The sequence below is a fragment of the Triplophysa rosa genome, linkage group LG15, assembly GCF_024868665.1.
Source record: "Triplophysa rosa linkage group LG15, Trosa_1v2, whole genome shotgun sequence".
NCBI classification, from domain to species: Eukaryota; Metazoa; Chordata; class Actinopteri; order Cypriniformes; family Nemacheilidae; genus Triplophysa; species Triplophysa rosa.
Window position 1 is genome coordinate 23,064,835 of NC_079904.1, and position 25,970 is coordinate 23,090,804.

At 39.0% G+C, this 25,970-nt stretch overlaps 2 protein-coding genes across 2 annotated transcripts in view; both read left to right on the forward strand.

Annotated features, from left to right (window-relative positions):
* The first annotated feature begins 4,194 nt into the window (after positions 1-4,194).
* On the forward strand, positions 4,195-22,950 carry LOC130565449 (prospero homeobox protein 1-like). Its single transcript, XM_057352176.1, is given in 5 exon segments — positions 4,195-4,312; positions 5,656-7,433; positions 10,477-10,584; positions 16,032-16,226; positions 20,759-22,950. Coding segments are annotated over 4 exon segments (2,214 nt in total). The 5' UTR covers positions 4,195-4,312; positions 5,656-5,708; the 3' UTR covers positions 20,945-22,950.
* Positions 22,951-23,328: 378 nt separating this feature from the next.
* LOC130565472 (E3 ubiquitin-protein ligase RNF135-like) overlaps positions 23,329-25,970 on the forward strand; it is a 12,291-nt gene continuing 9,649 nt past the window's right edge. The window contains exon 1 of the mRNA XM_057352203.1: positions 23,329-24,099. Within this exon, the coding sequence (XP_057208186.1) occupies positions 23,440-24,099 (660 nt within the window). The 5' untranslated portion in view covers positions 23,329-23,439. The remainder of the gene's footprint in view (positions 24,100-25,970) is intronic.

Genomic DNA, 25,970 nt, shown 5'->3' on the forward strand with positions numbered 1-25,970 from the left:
GTGTGTGTGTGTAATCTCAGTCAAAGCCTAATGATTTAAAAACATCATTTTAATCCACATGGGTCACACAGATGAAATGGAAGATTAAACACCGACCAAAAGTGTGTGTGTGTGTGTGTGTGTGTGTGTGTGCGTGCGTGCGTGCGTGCGTGCGTGCGTGCGTGCGTGCGTGTGTGTGTGTGTGATAATAATAATAAATTTAACTTAAGGCACTGGAATTATTATACATCTGACATTAAAGTATATACATATGCATATATATAGGTAATATGAAATATTTTTAAGAAATATAAAAAAATAAATGAAATCTAAATTGCAATGTACATAAAAATAAACAAAAAAATTAACATGATAACTACAAAAAATGCAAAATATTACTACCGCTACAATAAAACAAAGCAAAAAATCAAAAGTAATGCAGCATTTGTGCCAAATGTTAATATTAAATGTTAACCCGATTGTGTTCCCAATGCTTATGTTGACATAAGATCCGATAAAGACTTGTCTTCAAACGTGTGAGATTAAAGCGTTTAATGTTACAACTAAAGGGCTGTCAAACGATGATTTTAATTATTGGTATATGTAGATAAATACATCTAAATATTTCCTAAACATTATAAATACAAAATGAATATGCACAGTGCATAGACATATATCATGTCAACACAAACTTTTATTCTGGATGCGATTAATCGCGATTAATCGTTTGAAAGCCCTTGTTACAACAAAATCATTAAGCTCAAAAATGCTTGATTATTAAAATAACAGTAAGGTTACAGTAGTGCTACGGTTAACGGTTAGTCTCTGGAGAGTGATGATTATGATTTTGGCTGCTCAGATTGTATGGCTGATACAGCATCATCTCATCTCATTTGTTCTTTATCTACGGTCCCAGATATGGAACATTTCCTTTGCTGAATCACAATAAAAGACACGTTCTTACACACACACACACACACACACACATCAGTGAGTCTGGCACACGACAGGAACTGGGTGTCAGCACCCTCCAATTAAGCGTGGACTTTGCTCCATTATGACATCACAGGAAACAGGAAGTCATTGGAATTAGCGGGGAAAAATACCCCTCTGGAGAGTACCGCAGTAAGCGGTACAGCATCTGAACTTGTGGTGCCTGAGGAAAGAGTGAGAGATGAACCATAGGGAAGGAGATGGACAGATGGATGGATGGATGGATGGATGGAGAAGGGAAGCGCGGCCGGTGGCCAGCAGGATTTGTCTGGGTCTCTGGAGTGCAGCAGAGGGCAGGATGTTGGGGTTTATTCAGCACTTAATGTGGGTGTTTTTGACAAGGTGCGCAGTGCCCTCCACACCACAGATAAGTAGATTTATGAGAGGAGGGCTGGTGGCGCGTGTCTGTTTGTGACTGAAAGTACAGTTACTCTAAAAAAGTGATTTCCAATATACCACAGGAGCTTCTAAAACAGATTCCAACTGATTTTATTATTCAGAAGAAAAAATTGTGAAATAAATGTGTATTTTAATTTTTAAAATGAGTTGCTTAAAGAAATAGTTCACCCCAAAATCCATCATTTATTCACCCTCATGCCATACTAGATGTAACTTTCTTTCTTCAGCCGGACACAATCTGAATCATTTTGAAAGGTACGGCTCTTCCCTGTTTTATAGTTGATCGTTTTTAGGTCCTCTTTCTTCTGCAGAACACAAAATAAGATGCTCTGAAGAATGTTGATAACCAAACAGTGCTGGTACCCAATACAAGTCGGGCACCGCCATGGTTCGATTACCAACATTCTTCAAAATATCTTCTTTCTTGTTCTGCAGAAGAAAGAGAGTCATACAGGTTTGACATGACAGGAGGTTGAGTAAATGATGACAGAATGTTCATTTTTGGGTGAACTATCCCTTTAAACAACTTCAAGAAAGTCATAATTCATGTTTGCAATGACATGAGTGTGATAAATGATGACATTACTTCATTGTTTTATTACATACAAACTTCATATTGGTGTTATTTAGGCACCAGTTTATTTTCCAGACGGCCGTTCTGATGTGTATTGCCAAAAGAATGGTAGACTGTTATTGTAAGATATCTTCTCACTTCCTCGTCTAAATGAAACAGATGTAAAAGCCGCGAGGAACTGAGAGGTCAAACAGAACTACCGCCGCTTGTGTAGTACAGAGCGCCGCCTCTTATCTGTGTTATTCCACTCGCTTTCATAAAGAATGAGTCTTTACGAAACTCGCAGTTCAGTCTGGAGTGCTGTTTAGAGACATTCAGAGGGCCAGCAGGTCAAGAGAACATCAAAGCGCAGGAATAACTCGCTCATAATGTGGAAATGAGAGCCGTTCAGGTATAAATTCATCATGTGGACAGAGTGATTTACTGCAGTCTGGAACCCTCGAGCTCTTGACCCGGACACCTTCATGGCAAAAAAAGAATGTGTGTCCTACAAACTTTTTTAGATTTCAGCACAACACAAAAAGACAACGTGGGAAAGAAAAAAAGATCAAGAAGACATCTCATCATAATTTAAATCTCCACCTGCTCTATCTGATTTACTCGCATCTTTTCTTTCATTCATCTCTTTCATATGTGACTTCCCTCAACAACTGAAAATGTGTGCTATTTTCTCTATATTTCGCAGGGACATTATGCCTAAAAAGTGTTAAAATGGCCATCACAGATTAGTAGCTTTTCTTTGTGTTTGTGTTTTACCCGAAGCATGTGAACAGATGAGATAAACACCTTGGCTGTTAGGGTACTGGACATCAGACCTCCTATCTCTTGTTCTCTCAGTCCGTTTAGTTTGATGTCAGGAGCTGGCAACCTCACCGGGGGCAAAACTGGCAATCTTAAAAACGGCTTGTTCCAAAGGTCTTGTGTCCAACTGCCAAATTTTGATAATCCTGAACTTTAGTGCACAAAAGAGACACAGTCATAAATCTGTAGATCTTTAATTTAGTATAATGTTAAGGAAACAGATCATTCCCGTACAATGGATGCACATAGTTCACTTCACCTCTGAAGTCTCGTAAACGCATGGAGCAATAAAGCCCCTGCGCCACGCGCCTTTGGTGTTGCGCTCTGACGCGGGGGTGGTGATGGAAATAAGCGCGCGGGTCGATTATAGGTCCTCGCGGCTTACGGTGAGTGATGCCAACGGCAGCAAACACACCCTTCATCCCCACCACACACTTCCGTTTACAAACACTGTCCTGTAATGATCTGATGTGTTTCCAGCGCCGCGCGCGCCGCGGGGACTCCACACCAGTGCGCAAAATAACTCACATCATCACACGGAAATCAACCCATCTTTCCTTTCTGGAAAAGACATCTAGGATCTTCTCTTTGAGAAAACGGCACTGTTTCAGGCCTCAAATCAAATTAATTGTATAGCCTGACTACGATAATGATTTCGCTTTTTACTCCAAACATTTCAGCTACGCAGCATTATTCGGCTATATATTACGTTATCAGCATGTTTAGATTTTGGCTTCGCATTAGGAAAATAAGAATCGCCTATAGATAATGCCGTTTAGACCGCGATGAACGCATGAGCCCAAATTAATCGTAATTGTCGATATGGAGGAGATAAAATCGATCGATTTTGATTTTTTATGTTATTTTATTATTTGATGTGTGTTTCTTTACACAAAATGTTAATTGTGGATATATCACTATTTGTTCCAGGCCTAGCCTATACTGTTAACGTTCTGCAACAAAACTGTCTTTTATTTGTTGCAGTCTTTTGTTTGTTTATTTAGTTATAATCAATAGGCTACTATTTGCAGCCTTGACATATTGTAAGTAATTTTGCTAAACCATCAGGTGAATTTTTAAATGCGCATACGATAAAAATGTACAGGACCGATTCATCATGTCATACACGTAGTTATTATTCAATTGAGAAGGTAATAACTCTTTGGTTATAAGTTCTAAATTCTATTTATATAAAGTGTTGCTGAAAATTAAATGCATCCTCAAAGTTAACCGAACCAACTTTTAAAACGTGTCATCACAATTTTTTTTCAGATTTTTTGTTTAGTTTATTTAATTATGAAATATAACCTTTAAGGCAACAGTGAGCGTAGCTTGCGGTTCCTCGCGAGTAATCGGGTTGATTTTATTGGTGGATGCGCTCGTTACGTCACTACGCGTTACTGACGCGGAGTCTTCCGGTTTCCTTCATTCGCATGTTAAAGCGCCGCTGACAGCCGGAGGAGTTTCATCTCCCGTCCCGACACTTTCTCTTCTCGTTTCTGGGACATATCGTGTTATTTATCCTCACATAACCCAGAGCCGCGTGGTTCTGCACTCCTTCACGAGGTAAGTGATGATGAACGGTGAAGCGTGTATGTGAGGGAGTGATCATTTGTTATCCTGAAGTTAACATAGAATAGAATAGAATGAGCTTTATTGGCCAAGTATGTTTCCACATACGTTAACATCATTTACTGTTAATAAATAAATCACACTTGATTTTGCTCTTCTGTGAACGGACTTTGATATCGTAGTTTTAAAATACTTTAAAAAATATATTATTTCGGATTTTATTTGTAAAGATTTTTTCTTACACACTTTTTATGTAGAAATTAATTATTTGAAATATAGCCTATTCACAAATAGAGGTCATACGTGCTGGAGCGGAATATTTAATAAATATTTCATGCAGTTTAGGGTTTCAGGATTGTGTAAAATATACTTTATTTATAAACGCTTTTTGAATGTGTTGTCAATAGTTAGTGGCTCTATTCAGTGCCGGAAGTTTTTTTTTAGCAGAAACTGTGTGTGGGAACTTGGTTGGTTTAGTTCCTCGTCTGTAGTTTTGTTTACGACAGGTGTTTTTGAGGTGCTTGGCTCAATGTTTATTCTTCTTATTTATTTATTTATTTATTTATCTTTGATGCCAAAAAGACAACAGACGTGACTGATTCATTATTTGACTGTGTTGGTGTATTTTTGTTTTGAAGGAGCCACTGATTATTTTTTCATTCTTTTCTTTCCTATTTGAACATTTCCCGCTCTATATTCATTGTCGTTGTTTAAAGTTTTAAAGTTCACAACTGAAACAATTAAAAACATATATTCTCTCACCTGAACACACACACACATAGAGAGAGAGAGAGAGAGAGAGAGAGAGAGAGAGAGAGAGAGCGAGAGAGAGACCAGGAAACTACAGAGCTGCTTTTACAGATGAAGTGTTTTTTTGTCATGTGGTAGGTGAGTGTTGTGGGGGTCGTACAGGTAAACTCACAGCTGTCCAGGGAAGTTTGAACTCATTTCTTATAGAAAAGGATGAAGATGCTGAAAATTAGACTGTTGTTCAAATGATTGTTTGCAGTTACAGTAAGAATCGGTGGTTTATTTACAATTTAATTCCAATGAGTTCAACCCAAATGTATTTCTATAGCACTTAAGAGACATAAGAAAATGGGACAATTACACAGAAATACACAGAATGGAACCACAGCGTACCTAAGCTATTCAAAAGCTTTCAAGCTCAATATGTTGGCAAAGACGCTATTGACATAACCTTATTAAGCTTGATCAGAATCAAGAACTGGAACTAATCATTTTATAAAAAAATTGTAACACAGTTTTTTTATATTGTTGTCTGTGCACATTTTGGACTTTACAAAATTGACTCTATTCATGTTCTTTTTTTTTAGTACTTGTGTCAAAATCCAAGTTTGTGGCCAATGGCTTAATAGCAGCACCAGTAATGCCAGACCATGACACAAAATTCTCTCTAAACCGACAAGCCAAGAGAAGACGGGTGGACATCGGAGTGAAAAGAACTGTAAGCTCAGCTGCCACATTGACCCAAACAGCATCTGGCATCATCACAGCTAAACCCACCGTCATGAACGGGATCCATAAGCAGGACGTGCTGGAGAGTCAAGCGGCTCGGTTCAGGCACATGGACATGGGTACCACTAGGTCAAACAACGTTCTTCGCAAATTGTTGAAGAGGACCAGCTCATATGGAGATGACATGGTGCCTTTTCATAGCTCCGCTATAATCAGCAACTTACCCAAGAGGAATATGTCCAAGAGTGGTGGAGACCAAGGGATAACAGGATCCAAAGCATCCCAGGAGGACACTTGCAGCACCTCATCCCAGGACAGCCCTCAAGAATGTCCCTCGCCATCTGCAAACACCACACTGTGCCCGTTTGACTTTGAGCGACTCAATGACGAGCACCTTCGAGCCAAGCGTGCCCGTGTTGAGAACATCATTCGTGGAATGAGCCACTCACCCAACGTGACTGCTCCATCAATTCCCCGCGGAAAAGATTGCGAGCGGTATGAAGATGGAGAAACCGAAGGTCCTCTGCGGTCCGGTAGCCCTCGAGACAGCTATCGTGAGAACAAGAGGAAGCAAAAGTTACCTCAGCAGCAGCACCAAAGCTACCAGCAGCTGGTTTCTGCACATAAGGAGCAGAAGGTTGAAGAACGCAGGCAGTTGAAGCTGCAGCTGGAGGACATGCAGAAACAGCTCCGACAACTTCAAGAGAAGCTCTTTCAGATGTACGACAGCACCGATTCCGAAGCAGATGGAGGGAATATCTCTGAAGACAGCGTACGATCTGATGAGGGCCTTATAGATGGTGACCTCATTGAAGATTCTCGCTCTAACAATGACTTGGATCCGGGACAGTTTTTGGATCAAGCAAGGGCTCTGCTTGGTGAACAAGTCTTGCCGGTAGTAGAAAAGCCCAAAGGGGAAAGTTCTCTAAGGGGCAAAGATTTAATCTCAATGCATGAAGAGGGCAAACATTTGGCAGAAACCCTGAAGCAGGAGCTGAACTCTGCCATGTCTCAGGTGGTAGAAACCGTGGTGAAAATCTTTGCCAAATCTCATCGGACAACCCAGGACTACATCGCTGGTAATGGGGACAACCCGGATGTCCACACTGCTCACCAAAGGGTGCAATGCCTCGGTGACGTCATCAATCCCAGCCCGCTTGAATCATTTGGTGGAGCCCCTCTACCTAGTGCCAACCACCAGACCGAGGCGATGTCCCTGGTGGTGCGAAAGTCGCCATTTGAGCACCATCAATCCTCTGCACGCGGGGCTGACGGTGGCCACCCACATCCCTCTCTTCACCCGTCTTCTCTTTCTGCCAACATGACCTTCAGCTCCCCATCCTTCCGGCATCCGTTTCCCCTCTCTCTCATGGCTTACTCATTCCAGACTGCATTTGGTGCCCCATCAGCAGGATACTCTAGGAAAGACCAAAACTTTCCTGACTCAATGGATCTGTCACGATAATCCATAAGCATGCCAACCAAAATGTCTTCCGGCCACCATCTAGGGTACCATCGTTCCTGCTCACCAGTTCGCCCGGGAAGCACTGCTGAGGGGCTGTCGCTGTCATTCATCAAATCTGAATGCGGAGACCTTCAAGATATGTCAGACATCTCGACCTACTCGGGGAGTACAATATCCTTTTTAACATTGAAATCTATTCTTGTTAGTGCTTATTCACAAGCTTATTTGGTACTCTAAAAGGAATCGTTCGCTTAGAAATGGAAATTCAGTCGATATTTACTCGCCCGGTTGTTGTAATAAAACTGCATGACCCATTAGTGAGATTCAGTGCGTCAGCGAGATAACGAATGAACCTGCAGGTTCGGTTTCGATCTCTTTTGCATCTTGTAAAATCGGTTCTAGTCTTTGATTTCAAAGCTGCTGTTGTCTGCACGAATGAGATACGTGGTGCCATTTTCAGAGAGTGTCAGAGTCTGTTGTATAGGTTTAACATGTTTCGAATTGAATTAGTGAAAAATACATTTTAATAATGAATTGTTATGGATTAAGAATACGGTAGCGACAGTGATCTTTACATTTTTGAGCAGCACTTTAGTTTCTTTTTAGAACGGTTTGAACCTCTGTTTTCTTTTATCGTACAGATAAATAAATAAATAATGAAGGAGTGAATACTAATTCCATTAAGTCTTTTTTAATCCATAAAGAATCCATCCACAACCTCAGGGCCCTCAGCTGTCGCTGGGCTGGCACACAATCCTTTCTCGTTTCGTTTATTCTTCTTTACTTTGTGCTAGACAGGTGTGTCTGTTTGTTTTTCATTTGGCTGCCTTGTCTTGTCTCCTAACCCAGGGGCTCGTGCTTTCCAGTGTCAGTCAGAGACGATAGTCAAAGAGAGACAAAACAATGAAGCGAGATCAAAAAACAAAACGGATGAAAGCAACGAAACAATGGCTGTACTTTCCAGATGTTGTTTGTTTTGTTTTGAGATGTCAGAAATATTGCACTTTACAAATTTGTTTAACAAAGTCAGAAGTCTATGCAAAGATTAGAGACAAACAACGTCTGTATTCTGTTAACCATATAAGTAGTTTTTACCGTTCAAGCCACTGTGTCTCCAAAGACCACAAGAAAAACAGAGAGCTTTTTTTTCTGTACCAGCACTAATATTTCTGTGAATTTCGTAGCAAGATTGGCACAACATTTAAAGACATCATGAGGTATATTTTTAACATGTTTCTGAAAATCACCAATGCCAAGGTCATGAGTTTGAATCCCAGAGAATGCGAATACTCAAGTGTACTTAAGTATGTCGCTTGAATGCCTAAAAGTTCTGTAAGTTGCTTTGGATAAAAAACAAATCTAATATTGTGCAAATATTATTCATTAATAATTATTTGAGGCAGAGGGTCTACCCAAAACTCATATTCGTTGTGGGGTCCCGTGTCATTTGGGATGCATCTTGTGTGACAATCTGATCAACACGGATCGCTGTACTGTTGGATCTGTTAGAAGGTAAAGTTTGCCCATCTGTCTGCTCTGGGATGTTCTTTGTTTGTCAGTAACACAAAAGGCGGTGCGCTGATGTCAGAGTGTATAGAGGAGGAGGCAGCCGGGCTCTCTTTGTCCGCCTGATTTGCCTAATCAGCCGTTTCGTTGTTTGACGGAGGTCAGCGCAGGTGAATATCCTTTTGCAGGAATGTCACTCTCTGTGCGGTTCGAACTAACAAAGTATTCGTAGCTTAAATAGATTATTGATGAATGCTAAAGGACGGAGGAAATTGTGCAGCTTTGGCTGAAATATCAGACAGTTATCCGAACTGTTTCTGTTTGGTCTGACGTCGAGGATTGAATGATGACATTGATCAAGAGAAGTAGAAAGTCATTCTGCAATAAAGACCGACACTACAGAATTTGGTTATAAAGATTCTTTTACAAATGATGTGCTAGTGATTTCAAATGAATTTCTCTTCATAATAAAGTGATGGCACAGTTTTTATCTTTCAGAGAGTCTGGTGGTACTGTACGGATGATGTGTTCCCTTCGGAAGAAGCTGATGTTTACAATGTACTATGTATTTCGAGCATTCTGTTTAAAGATTTGCCATTCCTAAAAGAGCTGTATGTACCCTATAAAGAATCAACTCAGGTTATACATTTCTGGATAACGTGAATTACAGGCACCAGGTACCAATCGCTGGATCTCCTTAACAGAATCTCACAGCAATTCGTAACAATTTTACAAGGTGGCTAATTCGAATTACAATTAATTTAGCAGACACTTTTATCCAATTTGTACGATCACATTCATACGTTTTTGGTACAATTTGCTTTCACGCCAGTGACGTAAGGTTTAGGGGTGGAGTTAGGGGAGGGGCTTCAGTTTGACGGGTTTTTTTTACAATTAACATCGTACGAATAGCCGTAATGAAGTCCCGTGAGATCAGACTGATCTTTCAGTTGAAATGTCCACTAGAGGCGCTTGTTTTTTCTCCATTCTGCTGCGTGTTTAATAAAGGTTACGATGCAAACCTGCTCGTCTTTGTTAACTAGATTTGTGCCATTTGTTACTTATCCATGATCATATTGCAAGATGCTGTTAGGCTTGCTGTAAACAACAACAACTCCTGAGAGTAACATCATGCATGAACTAAAAAATATACGTCAATAATGTTCAGTATCGTCTGCTTGGTAACCTTGAGCGAACCTACATCGGAATGGAGGAAAAGCGAACGCGTAAACGCCTCTAGTGGACATTCCAGATGAAAGATGCAGCGATTTGTACTAACGTATTTCAGGCTATCCAGAAATATAGGTAGAGGCACGTACAGCCATTGTGCCTGTGTAGCTAATCGAGCTGGGTTGTTACACTCCATGGTTGGGTTAGTCCATATTTTACAACATAAAAAAAGCAATTTATTTCTCGAGTGTTGCCATGTTTGTGTTTGGTCCCTGCTAAAGTACGGGTTAAAACACATTTGAAGGTGATATTCAAATCATGTCTTTATCTCTGACATCTGGAGGTGGTTGGAGGTTTAGGGAAAGATGTTGCTTGCTTTGCCTGTAAAATGACCTTTACGATGTAAAATCTGTTGGAGGTAGTGTTTTTCATGTTATGTTGCCCGTGACTGTTTGACACCTTGAGTGATGAGATGATCATTTCAAGCAAATGTTTCCTCCTTTGCATCAAGCTCATTTTCCTTTACTGCCGGTGTCACATCCAGGAGGGTTTATCTCCAAACCATCTGAAAAAGGCCAAGGTGATGTTCTTCTACACCAGGTACCCAAGCTCCAACACGCTGAAGATGTACTTCCCCGATGTGAAGGTGAGATGACTGCGTTTCCTACCCTAGTCAGAAATCTCACAAATTCATTTTTTCTCAGAAGAAAGTCTTAAAATGAACTCAGATTTGTCAAGTCTGCAATCAAAAGTCAATGAACACGAAAATTTCTCATCAAATTTACTCAAATCCAGATTCTATAATCTACATTAATTTATGGATTTCAACAGTCAAATCTCATGAGCAATGAAAGAGTAACATCTGAGCCATAACATAGTGTGTGTGTGGACATGTTTGTATATCCCGGTGGGGACCTAAACCTGAATGCACACCAACTCATGGGGACTTGTGTCACTGTGGGGACCAAAATTGAGGTCCCCATGGGAAAAAAAAGCTTATAAATTGTACAGAATTATAGGTTTAGGGGTAGGGTTAGGGGATAAAATATATGCGTGCGTGCGTGTGTGCGAGTGTGACATTCAATTCAATTCAATTCAATTTTATTTATATAGCGCTTTTCACAATGTGCATTGTTCCAAAGCAGCTTTACAGGAGCAAATAAGAAAAACACAGAAAGGTAAAACACAGCACAGTGCATGGTGTTTATAGACCAAGCAAGATCATTGTAATAAATAATATCTAATAAATAAATGAATAAATAAATAAATGCAGTCTCCCGGTTAGCAAGCCAACACTGCACTGCTGTGGCGAGGAACATTCAGGGCAAGTCTACATTAAGGCAAATTTAAATAAGCAAATAAATGTCAGCACTACTTGTGTGACCACACAGTTCACGAGTTCACCTGCGCAGATAACAGCAATGTTGCCGGGATAATAATGATAGAGCATGGGTATGGAGCTGTCCAGGGAGCGGGCTCCGAGCTCGCCTGATCTATCCGAACCCGGAGCACTCTACCCTGGTCAGGGCAAGTGCGCCGAGCTCGGAACCGGCTCAAGCCCAGAGCACTCCTGCGGTAGAATGAGCTTTGTGAGAGGAGCCGGGGTGGAGGAGGGATGCTAATCTGATGAGATGAAGCAGGTAAGATGGTTTGTCTATTTATAAGAGAGCTCGCTTGAGCTGATAGGGTAGATGCGGTGATTGCTGATGGTAGACCAGCCGGGAGATCCCTCTGTCTGCTGGGTTCAGAATTGGCTGGATCATTCTGTCAGTATTCTCGGGTGAGACACAAGGACAAAGGTACAGAGGACCCAGACGCAGACAGCGGGTAAGGGGTTAACAAGACATTTAATAAAATATAAATACAAAACAAAGACCCACGTGGGGGAAAATAACAAAAGATAAAAACAGGAACACGGACTAACTAAACTAGACAGGACTAAAAAATAACATTTACCATATAAACTACAAAAGACTAGACTACACTGACAAGACATGAACTCACCACAAGCAACACACACACAACAGTACAATGATCCAGCACAAGACAGAAGACACATGGGCATTAAATAAGGGGACAAATCAAGAGGGAACAGGTGTGGGGCATGAACTAATAACGAGCAATAATGAGGAGACGAAAGGGCTGGAACAGAGACGCAACACCGGAGGGTGCAGGGCCAACAGGGTCAAATGCTTCTCTCCTCATAAAACAAGAGGTTCTGTCATGGTTCTGCCACTAGGTCAAGAAAAGCAAGACAAGATGGGGCAGAACCATGACACATATATTACCAACTTCATTTTGTGAAACTAAAAACTCTTTACCACCATTATAATTGTTATAAATGCACCTAAAGGCATGGCCGTACCCACCATTGAGGTTCCCGAGGTCCAGACCTCGGTAGTTTTGTCGTGAATGAAAAAAATGCCAATTTAGTAGAAAACGCCTAGATAACTGATCTCAGATCTGATCTTCCTCAGCTTTTTAACAGCGCTCTTAAGTGTCAATCTGATTGAGTTGGCCAATCAAATGAAAGAAGGCGTGAGTTGCTATTGACAGAAGTCAAGCTCGAGTTCAGTTTCTACTGTGAAAGAGCGCGATATAAGTAGCTAACTGTTTAATGTTTTATCATAGAAATGTTAGCGGCCATTCACATGTCGCGTCTAAAAATGTGTGAAAAACGCTGACTGTGTCGCTTTCTCCCTCTTTTCAAGAGCGCCTGGGAGTTTGCACTCTCGTTTTGAGCATGCTTGACGCGCGTCAACATTTAAACAAAAAACCTGAGTAAACGACCGATTGAATATCGGTCTGGTAATATAACAAAAACATTACCAGACCTTCACTAGTTCATGCTAAACTGCGTGGCTTTGACCCAGGTGTGTTTATAGGTTGTGGTTAGCCTATTAAAACAACTATGTGATTTGCAAATAATTAAAATGCATCACTTTTAAACAAATTCTCGTTCTTTAAAGGGGCAGTGCAATGGTGTGTCATGCATTCTGACTTCTTTACACTGTTAAACGTGCTGTCTTCTCATGCTTAACATGGTCAACTTGTCCAAAAACGAGTTGGGCGTATTACGTAGTATTTCTGTGCTCGATGCACTCCAGCGATCGGACAGGTTTCGGAAAGTTTTTTCCGAACATATAAACTGTTTCGTAACTATTTTTCTTAGTCCCTTATTGGACAATTCTCCCGGAAAAGCACGCGGCACGCCCACGCGGCAGCAAGGATAGCATGCTCAGATGTCACTTTCACTTGTTTGCAGGAGAGAGAGAGAGAGCATACATTCGCGAAGTTCAGGTGTTTATTTGTTCACTGCATTTGGGTGATGAATGTTATATAAACGGTGGATATAACGCTGGATTTAGAGATCGTTTGAAAGTGATATATGGAGCCGTCCATCCCAGCGCTAAAAGATGCCGGACATGAACCGCATACAGTGAGTGAAACTAATGTTTGTGTTTTGTTGGCGCTCGTGCTTTAGTTCAAGCCTACCCCTCCCCCCCGCACGCGCCGTATGCTTTCGGAAATAATCGTACAGCTGTATCTATCTTTTATAAATGTGATCAAACTAAATACTCTTCCAAGATACGAAGTACGCAATACTACTCTATAAGTACTCAAGATTAATATGAGATTGGCAGAAACCGCGTGTGTTAGGGCCGCTTTAATTCTGTTTCTATATTATTTTAAATTGACCTATTTTTAATAAAAACCTAAGTGTCTGCAACTTCTGTAGCTACACAAAAAAGTTAAAGGGACAGTTCACTCAAAAATGGAAATTCTGTTATCACTCTCTTACCTTTATGTCATTTCAAACACAATGCATTATGCTCCTTTATTAAAGACAGGTGGTATTTCAATCTGATAGTATTTGTATAAAAATATCAATTGACCATGTGTATACTGTCATTACTAATAAACATGAAAAGACAGAGATGGTTTAGCAATTGTTATGTAATTTGCACTCCAAATGTTTTAAAATGCACTTGTGTAGCTCAAGAAAGTCCATTTATTTGTTTGGGACAAATTCAGTTTTCGACCTCTGTATTTCCAAAATCCTGTGTACGGCTCTGACTAAAGGATATATAGAAATTAAGATTTTTTTTTACAACAAAATGATTAATGAGTACTGGCCATGTACACACTGCTACGTTTTTGAGGGACAACCGCATTTAAATGCGGTAATGAATTTCCTAAAACAAGGAGTCAATCCCGCGTTTGTGATGATTGACACCAGAATGCTGCGTCGCTTTCCACCTTTTTCCAGAGCGCTCGGGAGTTTGCGCTCCTAATTTGAGTGCGCCTCAACATTTATACACCGGACCTGAGTAAATGACCGATTGTAATATATTCCAAACTACAAAACACAGAAAACATATCATTTACGTGTGTAATGTCAGTGTGACGAGATAAAAACATTCAGACCTTAACTATTTCATGCTAAACCTTAGCTTTGATTTAGGTGAGTTTATAGGTTGTGGTTACTATTAAAACAATATTATTTGCAAATATTTCAATCGCATCACTTTTAAATGGATTTTCGTTCTTTAATGCTGCTTCTATATTATTTTAAGTTGACCTATTTTACCTATATTTAATAAAAAAAACTAGTCTGCAACTTTTGTAATTTGATGTCTATCTGTAGCTGAACAAAAAGTTAAAGGCATAGTTCACTCAAAAATAGAAATTCTGTTGCTTACTTTTATGTCATTCCAAACCCAAATGTTCTTTCATGATAGATAGATTGTAATCAATCTGGTAATATTTGTATTGTTGTATTGACCATGTGCTTTACTTTCTTTACTGATAAACATGAATAGACAGATATGGTTGTAGCCAGGGCTTAAATTTGGATTTGTTATGTGGCAGGGCTCTATGGGGGATTTTGAGGGGTGCGTACAGTATACAGCTTATAATATTGTTTTAAGAATTGACAAACTGTAAAATAAAAGTTGAAAGGGCCCTCTGATCACAATCATTCTAGATGCCAGCAGTGTACAAAGCTACATGTGATAAGAATAAAATCTTTCTGTATAGGCCTGTGCCCTATTTACATTTACATTTTATTATCATTTAATAACATCCACAGACCCTTTCTGTCAAAACTTCATACAACATTCACAGTGATCGAGATGACCCGTTCATTTGTGCATTGTTGCTGCAGCACACACCATGAACATACCGCTTTAAATGCACGAATTTGATTAAAATGACATCATTTGGAAGTCGAGCCTTTAACTCGAGTTAAGTCTTGAAATGTTAAAACAACAGTGTGCGCCGGACGAGAAGTAGAGCCGCGCGTCATGTCTACAACTCACAAAATGGCTGGACGCTGCAGAAATGAAACACAAGCGTGCGCGCGGTTAATGTGCAACTACGAAGTTGGGTTACTACATTGCATATAGATCCGTTTTTCCGCGATTATCAATGTAAGTGTATACTCTGACAAAAAATTTAATTATTACTTAAACTTGAGAACGGAGTGCAGCTTCTAAATTGCACATACTGTATGTAAAATAAAATAAAAGTCGTTTGGGACAAACTCAGTTTTTTTCTAAAATCCTTCATACTGTATGGAAAGACTGCAAATTATTATTTTATTTTTTTAAATAAATTTGCACAAAATAAGTACACTTTTTTATTGATAAATTAAAATTGATGTTTTACCTGGATTAAAAAGTAATGATGTTAAATATTCATTTTATGTGTATGTGTAATGCCATTTAACAGTTATTATGTTACTGTGTGTGTGTATGTTGGTTTTATTGTTTTAAAATGGCATTATATTATTCTCCATAATATCACACAATTGAAAAAAAGAATTCCCATGTCCTTTTTCTCTATTAATCCATCTTAATCTCACACACATTTGACTCATTTCTTACTCATGTGCTCCCTTTTCTCTGGCAATCCATTCATTTGTCCATCTGCCTATCCAGAAGACATTTGTTGACGACAAATGTGGGTTCAGTCATACTTTTAAAGTGTTTACCTTGACGCGATCTATCTGTCTGTCTTCTCTTTACTGTGCGGTGTGTGCAGATGTAATTCCATTGATCACTTTTAACGTAAATATTCTGCGTCTCTCAGTTTAACAGGTGCATCACATCTCAGCTGATCAAGTGGTTCAGTAACTTCAGAGAGTTCTTCTACATCCAGATGGAGAAGTTCGCTCGGCAGGCCATAAATGACGGAGTGCTGACCGCCGACGACCTCAGCGTGACCTGTGACTCTGAACTCTACAGAGTGCTCAACATGCACTACAACAAGAGCAATGATTTTCAGGTACGTGTCGTTTTTGTTTCATAGCGGTGACTCCTCGTTAATATCATCTTACATATTTCAATAATATTCGATATCATAATACGTTCATTAATATAATATTGTTTTACTCTAAGCAAATTAGATTTTTATCACTTAACCCTAGTAGCTTTAGGGATAGAGTCAGGGTTAAGATAACATAATTCATTCATATTAAACTGATAAGAAGTTAATAAGCAGGGGGTGAAATGAACAGCCATCATCTGTCCTTTTTGAGCAGCGGCGTGTAAAGACTCATCTGTCAATCACTCTGTCAACTGTATGATACTTGCAGAGTTTTTATGACGACTTCTTGTGTGAAATACAGTAGGCCTGTGTGACATCACTGGAGACGTCTTCCTCCATTTGATCTGAGATATTGAAGACACAGCATTTGTTGTATTTCTTTTCTGTCACACACATATTTTTCAACACGGCATTCTGTTATTGTTCCAGGAACTTTAGCATCACTCTTATTTACATATATAAATGAGGCACACGCAAATAACATACGACTTCGCTATCTACTGTTAGCTGCTTTACGTGCTTCACAAGCGTGTGTGTGTGAAGATGTTAAATGGCTTGGATTTTGCATGTTAAGGATTTTCTCAGCAGGTGTCTGCGAGATACTAACAGCAGATTAAAACTTTGCTTAGGGAAAATGTGCAGCGCCATGCAAATTTGACACACTAACCAACCGCCTTTGCTTTTACTGTATGTGAGCGTGTTTGTGCGTGGGTTTATCCAGAGAAATAATGCTGCTTGTGAACTTAAATGCCCTTAATACCCATCAGCCCTTTCAACGACTTGGGTGTTTTTCCTGTTTAGTTTCTGAATGTTTTTAATTCATATAATGACTTAAACTGAAACTGGTGATGTTTCTTAACATTTTACACAGAGCACAAATTCATTGCATTTTCGGTCCGCTTTTGATTGACAATATATATCGGCCCTGATCATTGCCTGTTTTTAAACTATCGACCGATTATTGGCCGCTATGTCGATGCATCTCTAATTTTATGTTATGGAGCAAACAATTCCATATTGCAAAAATGCCTTAATGTAATAAAAAAACGTATGTATTCACATATTTTGTTCATTAATTATTCAAATGCGTTTGGTAGTGTGGCATGTTGTGTAAATTAATTGTAAGAACCCATTTTAATGAGAGATTGTAATGGAACAAAGCACGACAAACATCAAAAGGGGGTGAATCGTTTTTAGGGTCCTCTGTTAACATCGCACGTCAATAGAAAATAATTTCCTCGAATTTTGTGAGAATCAAAACCTTCATTTGGGGTTTAATGTGACCGTGACCTGTTCCTAAGAGGTTGATTCACCGTGAAATCGATTATAATATGTGAGGATTCAAGCCGGTTGAGATGTTATGTGAATCGCAGTACATGTTTTGAACAGCAGGGGACGCTGTGTTTACTGCAAACTTGGAAAACGTGGATATGCTGATGTTTCTTAAATGTAAAAAATCCATAAAAGCACAGACAAAGTCTTAGTTTGTTGTTTATATTTTGTATTATTCATTTTTTATTTGATTTGGAATTTGTACAAGAGCAATTGTTCATTTCTAATTTGTCTAAACTCATTTTGTAAAAATAAATCGGACCGTGAGATCAGCATCGTCAACGTTACATCCCTACGAGGTGGACAGTCACACAGAGAGCAAAATAAGGAATAAGAGAAAATAAATATGAAAGGAATGACTTGTACAGTACAGTAGACGGATCTGGACGTGATATTCAGGCCGTCTCATATTCCAAAACATGCTGTACTTTTCACAGTTATTAGAAGGTGTGATTCAGATGTGGGCTTGCTGACGGTCTCTTCTCTCCGGCCATCTCAGGTGAGCGATTGTGCTGAAGTCAGGATTCAGATTTCTAAAGCGATAGCAGTGTGTTCTTCTAATTGTTCAACACAGTCTTTTGGGTATCAACATCTGACCTTGAGCTCTGAAGGTCTGTAGTGAAAAACAACGCGCGACACTGTCAGGCGTCTCCCGGAATGATGGCTATCTGGAAAACTCGACGGGTTTCTTATTCTGCATCCTGCAGTTGTGCGAGTTGAATTTCTGCACTGGCGCGTGTGCGACTGAAACTCAAGGCTCAGCTCAAGGCCAGAGAGCTGAATGTGTTTACCCATCATCAAGGCCGCCACATGAAGTCTCGCTCTCAGAAAGGCCATGTGTGAGATGTCCAAAACAAGCAGAGCGATTTCTAACCCCGTGTGCATTCTCATGTTAGTTTAGTTATGGATTAACCAGAGCGCTTCAGAACATGTGTGCTCGATTCGTGGATCCTTGAAGTGTATCACCTCCTTTATCTCTCACGGTCAGTGTGTGTTTGGTCAGCGCAGATCAAACACAAACATGTTCCCAGAAGAAGTAAGATTGAGTCACGGTACTGTCCTCTTAACAAGATCGACTCCAGAGTTCACATCACTTTTACTGTTCTTAAAGGAAGGTCACTTCACAACCATTCTCCCCATGTTGTTCAAGCTGTTGTCTATTCTTTGGTTACAAAACGAGAGGTTTTTAATCATCTTCACGTTGCTGTTTTTCCATAAAGGACAGAATGAAAGTCGTATGACAAAACAAGCATTGTAGGTTGAAAACAATCCAGTTTGTGCAAGCACGGGATACATTTAAAGGGACAGTTCACACCAAGAGGAAAATTCTGTCATAATTTACTCTCCCTAAAGTTGTTCTAAACCTGTTTGACCTCTGTTGAATTCCGCTGAACTCAAAGAAAGACATTTGATAGAATTTTGAAACCGAACAGTTCTGGGATGCCCCAAAACATTCTTTTGTGTTCAGCAGAACAAAGACATTTGTGCCGGTTTAAGGGAGAGTAAATTACGAGAAAACTTGTTTTGGGTGAACTTCTCCCTCTAATAAAAGTTTTAAGAAATAAAACCGTTTTCATAAAATATTATTCATGAGAAATTGAAATGAATCTAATCTACTTGAAATCCAATTCAGCTTGCATGACAGTTAAAGCATTATTATTGTCAGCGGATATTTCTTACACCGTGAATGTCAGAAACATCTTTAGCAGCTTTTGTGCATTTCAGATATAAAGGATGAGATTTTTCAGACGACTGAAGAATGTTTCTCTCGCAGTCTGCTACTTGAGACAGATAAAGAAAGTGAATCTCATCTTCTGTTTTTCTTTATCACATTTCCTGCATATTTTCTTCTCCCTCAGTATAAGTAGTATCTGTGATGTCGTCCCCTCTCTTCTCGTCTCCATGGTCACTTTATATAACATTAATAAATTGTAGAGGACAAATGACATTTTCAAAGTGTTATCATGAGTCAAAGTGAATTTAGGAGTGGGAATAATCATTGAATGTGATAGTCCAGGGGTTTCATTAGGGAGGACATAGACTGTTTGTTTGATGTAATCTAGGGCTGGTTCTTAAACCGTCCTCCTTCCAAGGAAAAATTAACTTCACATGTCCTTCAAATCAGACCAAACGTAGGACGCGAAACCAATGCTGCCTTCCAAGGATCCTTTGGATTGTGATGTCATTCGAGGGCGCTCGATGACATGGCAAATGAGCCTTATTAAGACGCACACTGTAAAAATGATATTTTTACCCCACTTGTAATGTAAAAAAAATGAATTTTACCGTGCTTTTTTTTTACAGACTTTACATGTGTTTTTTAAAATACGGTCATAAAATGTAAAATTACAGGAAAGGACCGCAAATGTACAAGAAAAACTGGGAAAACACATAAAACATGCTTAAAAAAACAAACGGTTTACGGTTTATTTCTGGCGCCTGTTTTTTATACGGTGCAACCTTCTGTTTGAGAAGCATCCTAGATCGATCTGCTTTAGAGGTTAATGTCAGTCTAATAAAAGTCAGAATCAAACCAAACAGTTTTCACAGTTGTTTCACATGTAGCCATTTTTTATGTAAAAAACTGTCATTTTACAGAATTCATACCGTTTATGCTAGCATGTAGTGTTTTCGCCTAAAACGCTTGTCAATTCTTGTCAAAACTTGTCAATTCTGTTACTGTCAACTCCGTTACCAATTTAGACATTATATAACAGAATTGACAGATGTGTGTGTGTGAGACAGAGGGAGAAAAGACTGCGTTTGTGTGACTCTACTGAAGACCATTGCAATAGGTTTATAAAGCACGTCATTAAATATGTGGAAGTAGCGATTCTCTTCATTTCCATATCATGGCATGTATCGAGTGATAGGGCTTCTGCAAACTTGATTTCGTCCACCGAGAACTGATTAGATCCCAAACGAGTCTTTGATAGCCCTACTCTCACGCCATTACCAAACAGGAAGTGAAGATAGCTTGTTTCGAGGGAGGAGAATGTCAACGGTTTTGATGAAAGATTATGAGGGAACATGAATTTGAACAATAATGAAGTGCACAGATAAGTCATTTATGAAAGAAACACTACAATATTCCATAAAAATGAGAGTTGTCACATGATTGTCCACTAACATCACATCTTACGCTGTGTCTTCTGCAGGTTCCTGAACGTTTCTTGGAGGTTGCTCAGATAACATTCCGGGAGTTCTTCAGGGCAGTTGTGTCTGGTAAAGACGTGGATCCGTCGTGGAAGAAGGCAATTTATAAAGTCATCTGCAAACTGGACTCGGAGGTTCCGGAGATCTTTAAATCCAAAAACTGCCTTCAGAAACTCCTACATGAGTAACATGTTTTCTCTTTCTATTCAAAAATACAGTTTGCGTACAGTATATATAGATCATTTGCTGAATTTTGTTAAGATTTCTGCCAGTGTGAAGTAACATTACACAGGTGATAAAAAATGTCATGGTTTTGTTGGATTTGACCCTTTTCTGTTGGGCTTTTGTTTGTTATTGAATGTGTAGACCGATCTCACGATAACGTCATGTGAAGTTTTGCAGTATGTGTTCTGGAAAAACAGGGCTGGACTTTCTTCTTTTGTTATATTTTGAATGTTTGTTTTGCAAGACGTGCATTATCATTTCATGTATTATTCCATAACATAAACCTTGATATGCAAATGTTATCTAGTAAGTATAGGTTTCATTTGTTCTTTCTGTTTGGGTTTGTTGAGGGTCTAAGCCGGGAACACAACGCTGTTATGTACAGAAGCTAACTTTTCTCACCGTCTGAGACGATAGAAAGGCTGATGCTCATTCTGTTTTATTTGCCCGCCGCGGCTCTGATGGGATGTGTTTCTGTGTTGGACACGCATGTCAAGTCACCCACACCGAGGAAACGGTCTATAAAACCTCAAAACACGAGTGTTCCTCGTTGCCTCGTTCTCTACACATCATTCCAGACCTCTGATAAGAGTGTTTGTGTGTTTTAAGTGTATGCTCATCTTTGACTATCTCCTGCAAGTGATCTTTTATTTATTTTATTTATTTTGCTGTGCAGTGCAGTATTTTCATGCACAGTGCACACTTACTGTAGAAGGATTCATTACAAAATAAGTCTCTTCAGGTTTCTATACTTGGCATTCAATCAGTTTTGTTGGGAAGTGAAAAAATTAATTATGCTTTGTTTTTTTTCATTCATAAAGAAATTGACAAAAAGTTTTTCTTCGTGTCTTTTTTAATATTTGAAATAAACATGTGTCTGTTGAAAGGTCTGTTTCTAAATGGACAGCCTGCACTTCATGTCTTCCTTAATCCGATCTAACAGCTTTTTTTTTACTATTTACGTTGTGTGCTTCCACAAAGTCATGGCCAAAAAACTCCCCCCTTGCACCCTTGGTAGCTTTTCTCATTCATATATACGCTTTTCTTAGCGTACTAAGGTGACTAGAACCATGAAATTGTCACATTTACACCATCAGGGCGATAACGAAGAAGTTCAAATCAGTACAGTGCAGGCAGTGAAATAATGCCAAACTAATGGAAAGTCAGACTTCAGACCAATGTCTTTATTAGACGGATTAAAATACACGAACAGTCTATTCAATTTAAATCAAACTTGTGTAAATAGTTTATAAAAGCAAACAACATAGTAAATAATTACCGCTAACCACGTTTGATATCATATCATTGGCGCCATCTTGCGACTCGTGACGGTCACTACAGCCCCTGGCGTTTGTAAAAATGACCAGAGAACACAACAGCATCCATTCAAATAACTCTGGAGTGAGTGTTAAACGTTTGACAGATGAGGACAGAGTTCCCATCTGAAACTAAAAAGTAAATAAAACATCTGGATGACAGAGAAGACAAGTTACATTGAATCCACATGAGCGGTAACCGGTCCATGGAAAACGTTTGCAGTATTGTCATGTTATGTTGTTTCAGTGTTTGTTTTATTGTTTAGTTGATTTGTGTTTTATTAGATGCCGAGATGACTCTGAGTAACCAAGAAGGCTTTGTGAACTTATCTGTAAACACGTTTCTGTAATAAATAATAAAAACATACATTAGGCTGTAATAATCTCCACATGATTTTATGTGACCATTAATTTGCAAGTACAATTATTGTCTTCACAAGGAATTACTATTTTACATTTGAAAATGTTTCTACATTACTTTAACCACTGGCCGAAATGTAAAACCATACACTGAAAACACAGAAATGATCCACACAGACCGAAGAACAGATTCTTAAAAAATACCAAACAGGGTGAAGAATGTGAGATGTTTTCAAGGTTGATTATTAAAAGCTGAAGAAAGATGGACTGGCCATGAACATGAATAACTATTTTATTAATAACATTAATAAAAACTTTTTCATGGTAACTTTAAACATCAAAGCATCTTTAGTTAATACAAACTAGTAGTATTAAACTAACATTGAATGCAGTTTATGTCCTGTGTAGGCCAATGTAAAAATTCTACTTAAAATATTCTCCCAACAAATGCAATAAAATAAATTGAACACAGATTTAATTTATTACTTTATACTGAATAAGATTAATCTTCACCGTTAGATTATTTGGTTTGGTTTTGCATGACTGAAATATATCTGCCCAGAGCAGTTTCATATATTGTCACCATGAGGAGACTTTCCTTAAATAAAGCACTTTGCTGCCATCTAGTGGACGTGTTTATTACATCGCTTGTCAAACTTGTTTCACGTGTTTCATAATCAGAAGCAGGAAGTCTTTAAGTTCAGTTGAGAGAAAGTGAGAGTGAACTATCATCGATGTGTGGAGTGTTTGGTGTTTCTATCTGTGTGTGTTGATAGGGTGAAATGGCAGAAGCGAGTATTTCAGAGGATCACTTCATGTGTTCAGTGTGTCTGGATCTGCTGAAGGATCCTGTGACTGTTCCCTGTGGACACACTTACTGCATGAGATGCGTCACGGACTGCTGGAATCGAGAAGATCAGACGGGAATCTACAGCTGCCCTCAGTGCAGACAAACCTTCAGTCCAAGACCTGTTTTATGGAAGAATGTGATGTTTGCTGAGATGATGGAGAAACTGAAGAAGACTGAAGTCAGATGTGCTGTTTCTGATCACTGTTCCGCTGGACCTGCAGATGTGGAGTGTGACGTCTGTACTGGAAGAAAACACAAAGCCATCCAATCCTGTCTGCTGTGTCTCAACTCTTACTGTCAAACTCATCTTGAGCAACACCAGAATCTCTTCAGAGGTAAAAGACACGACCTGATAGACGCCACTGCACCACTTCATGACGTGATCTGCCCTCGACATGACAAGATTCTGGACATTTACTGTCGCACGGATCAGAAGCTTATATGTATTCTGTGTATAGATGAACACAAAAACCACGAGACGGTTTCATCTGCAGCAGCATGGACGGAGAAACAGGTGCTTAATTTATTTAGAAATAAATGCTTTTTCATTGTCTTACTGTGGAAGTTTACTGAGCTTTATGACGATTTAATAGTTCAAACAGACTCTATTATGCAGTCATTGTAGGGCTGGGCGATATGGCAAAAAAGTAAACTCGATCGTTTTTTTCTATATTGATCGATAACGATATTTATTTCGATATATATTTAATTAAAAAACTGTATTAAAAGAATCTATTTAAATAGTTTATTAACAAAAGTTAACCTTTAACCAGTTAAAATTCAATTAGATTAATGCACTGTTGCAACACAGAGGATATTAGGCCATAAACAACATGTACCAGTTCATTCAGTCTCATTTTGACTCAATTGACTCGTTAAGTAAAGGGAGTGTCATTCAGTACATTCAACCAATGAAAGGGCTCCGTTACTGCGTACATTCGAACGCTATTGGCTCAGCACCTGCGCACATACATGACGCTGCAATAATGTCTTGCTCGAGTAGTGGGATTCATTCAATGCATTCTAGTGATGGGAAGTTCGGATCATTTTACTGACTGGGATCTTTGAGTCTCGTTCAGCAAAATGAACGAATCTTTTTTCGAGTCATATCGTTCATTTCGTTCATTTTAGCAAAATATAATTAAAATGTTACATGTTACTTTCCTAACACATCTACTACTTATGCAAACGTTGATCACATTACAAACAATACAAAACTATAATGCTATAAGAAACAGAAAAGATTAATTCATTGTTTACCTGGGTCTTTAGTCTATGATTAGCTCACCACACCTCTTATCTGACAAGTCCTCGGGGTTGACTCCTTCGTTCATCACGTGACAGCGTCGTAAGCTAAACCAATGCAGTCAGAGCCGGAAAGAGAATTGATTAGTTCACCTCTCGAGTCTTCGGGTTTGAATCGTTCGTTCTTCTTGAATTCCAGTACAGGACCCATAGAATGTTGCGCAATGCGCATGCGCGACTGAACGAATCACTCCCTAAGACGACTCGTTCTTCCCGAGTCACATTAAAGATTCGTTCAAAATGAACCATCACTAATGTATTCAGTGAACATTAAAGACATCTCACATAAACTGTAGTACATTTCTTTAATCATGCAGGCATCTTACATACAAGGTTCAATATTTTAATGTGCACACAAACTCACTTCATTACATCTCTAATCTGTACAGGGCGGCGCTGGTTTGTTTCATATGCACCAGCTCATGTTAGCAGATATGTTAACGATGGATATAAAAACGTTTGTGCTTGAGTTTCTATTTTATTCGTTTTTTTTTGTTTCTCAAGTTTGTTTTGTTTAACCGGCGATTGGGAAAAAAAAATAAGACACTTGATAAACCGCGTGATGACAACTCGAGGTTAGTTTCACCTTTGTTTCCGCTTCCAGTCATGTTTTCCTCCTCATGTTGAGTTTTCTTTGCCAAGTGCAGTATGAACCCAGCAAACACAGAACGTTCCCCTAACGTTAGGTTTTGGTTCCCTTTTGGTTATTTTTTTGGAACCAAAAAATAACGTTCTAAGAACGTTCTTTTCAGGTTTTATTTTTTGCAACCAGAAAATAACGTTCCCAGAACGTTGCAGGCTGGTTTTTTTTATATAACCAGAAAATAACGTTCTCTGATGGTTATTTTTTGGTTATTTTTTTGCAACCAGAAAATAACCAGAAAGCAACGTTCCCTGATGGTTATTTTCTGGGGGGTTTTTTGCAACCTGATAAATAACCAGAAAGTAACGTTCTCTGATGGTTATTTTTTGGTTATTTTTGCAACCAGAAAATAACCAGAAAGCAACGTTCCCTGATGGTTATTTTCTGGGGGGTTTTTTGCAACCTGAAAATAACCAGAAAGTAACGTTCTCTGATGGTTATTTTTTGGTTATTTTTTGCAACCAGAAAATAACCAGAAAGTAACGTTCTCTGATGGTTATTTTTTGGTTATTTTT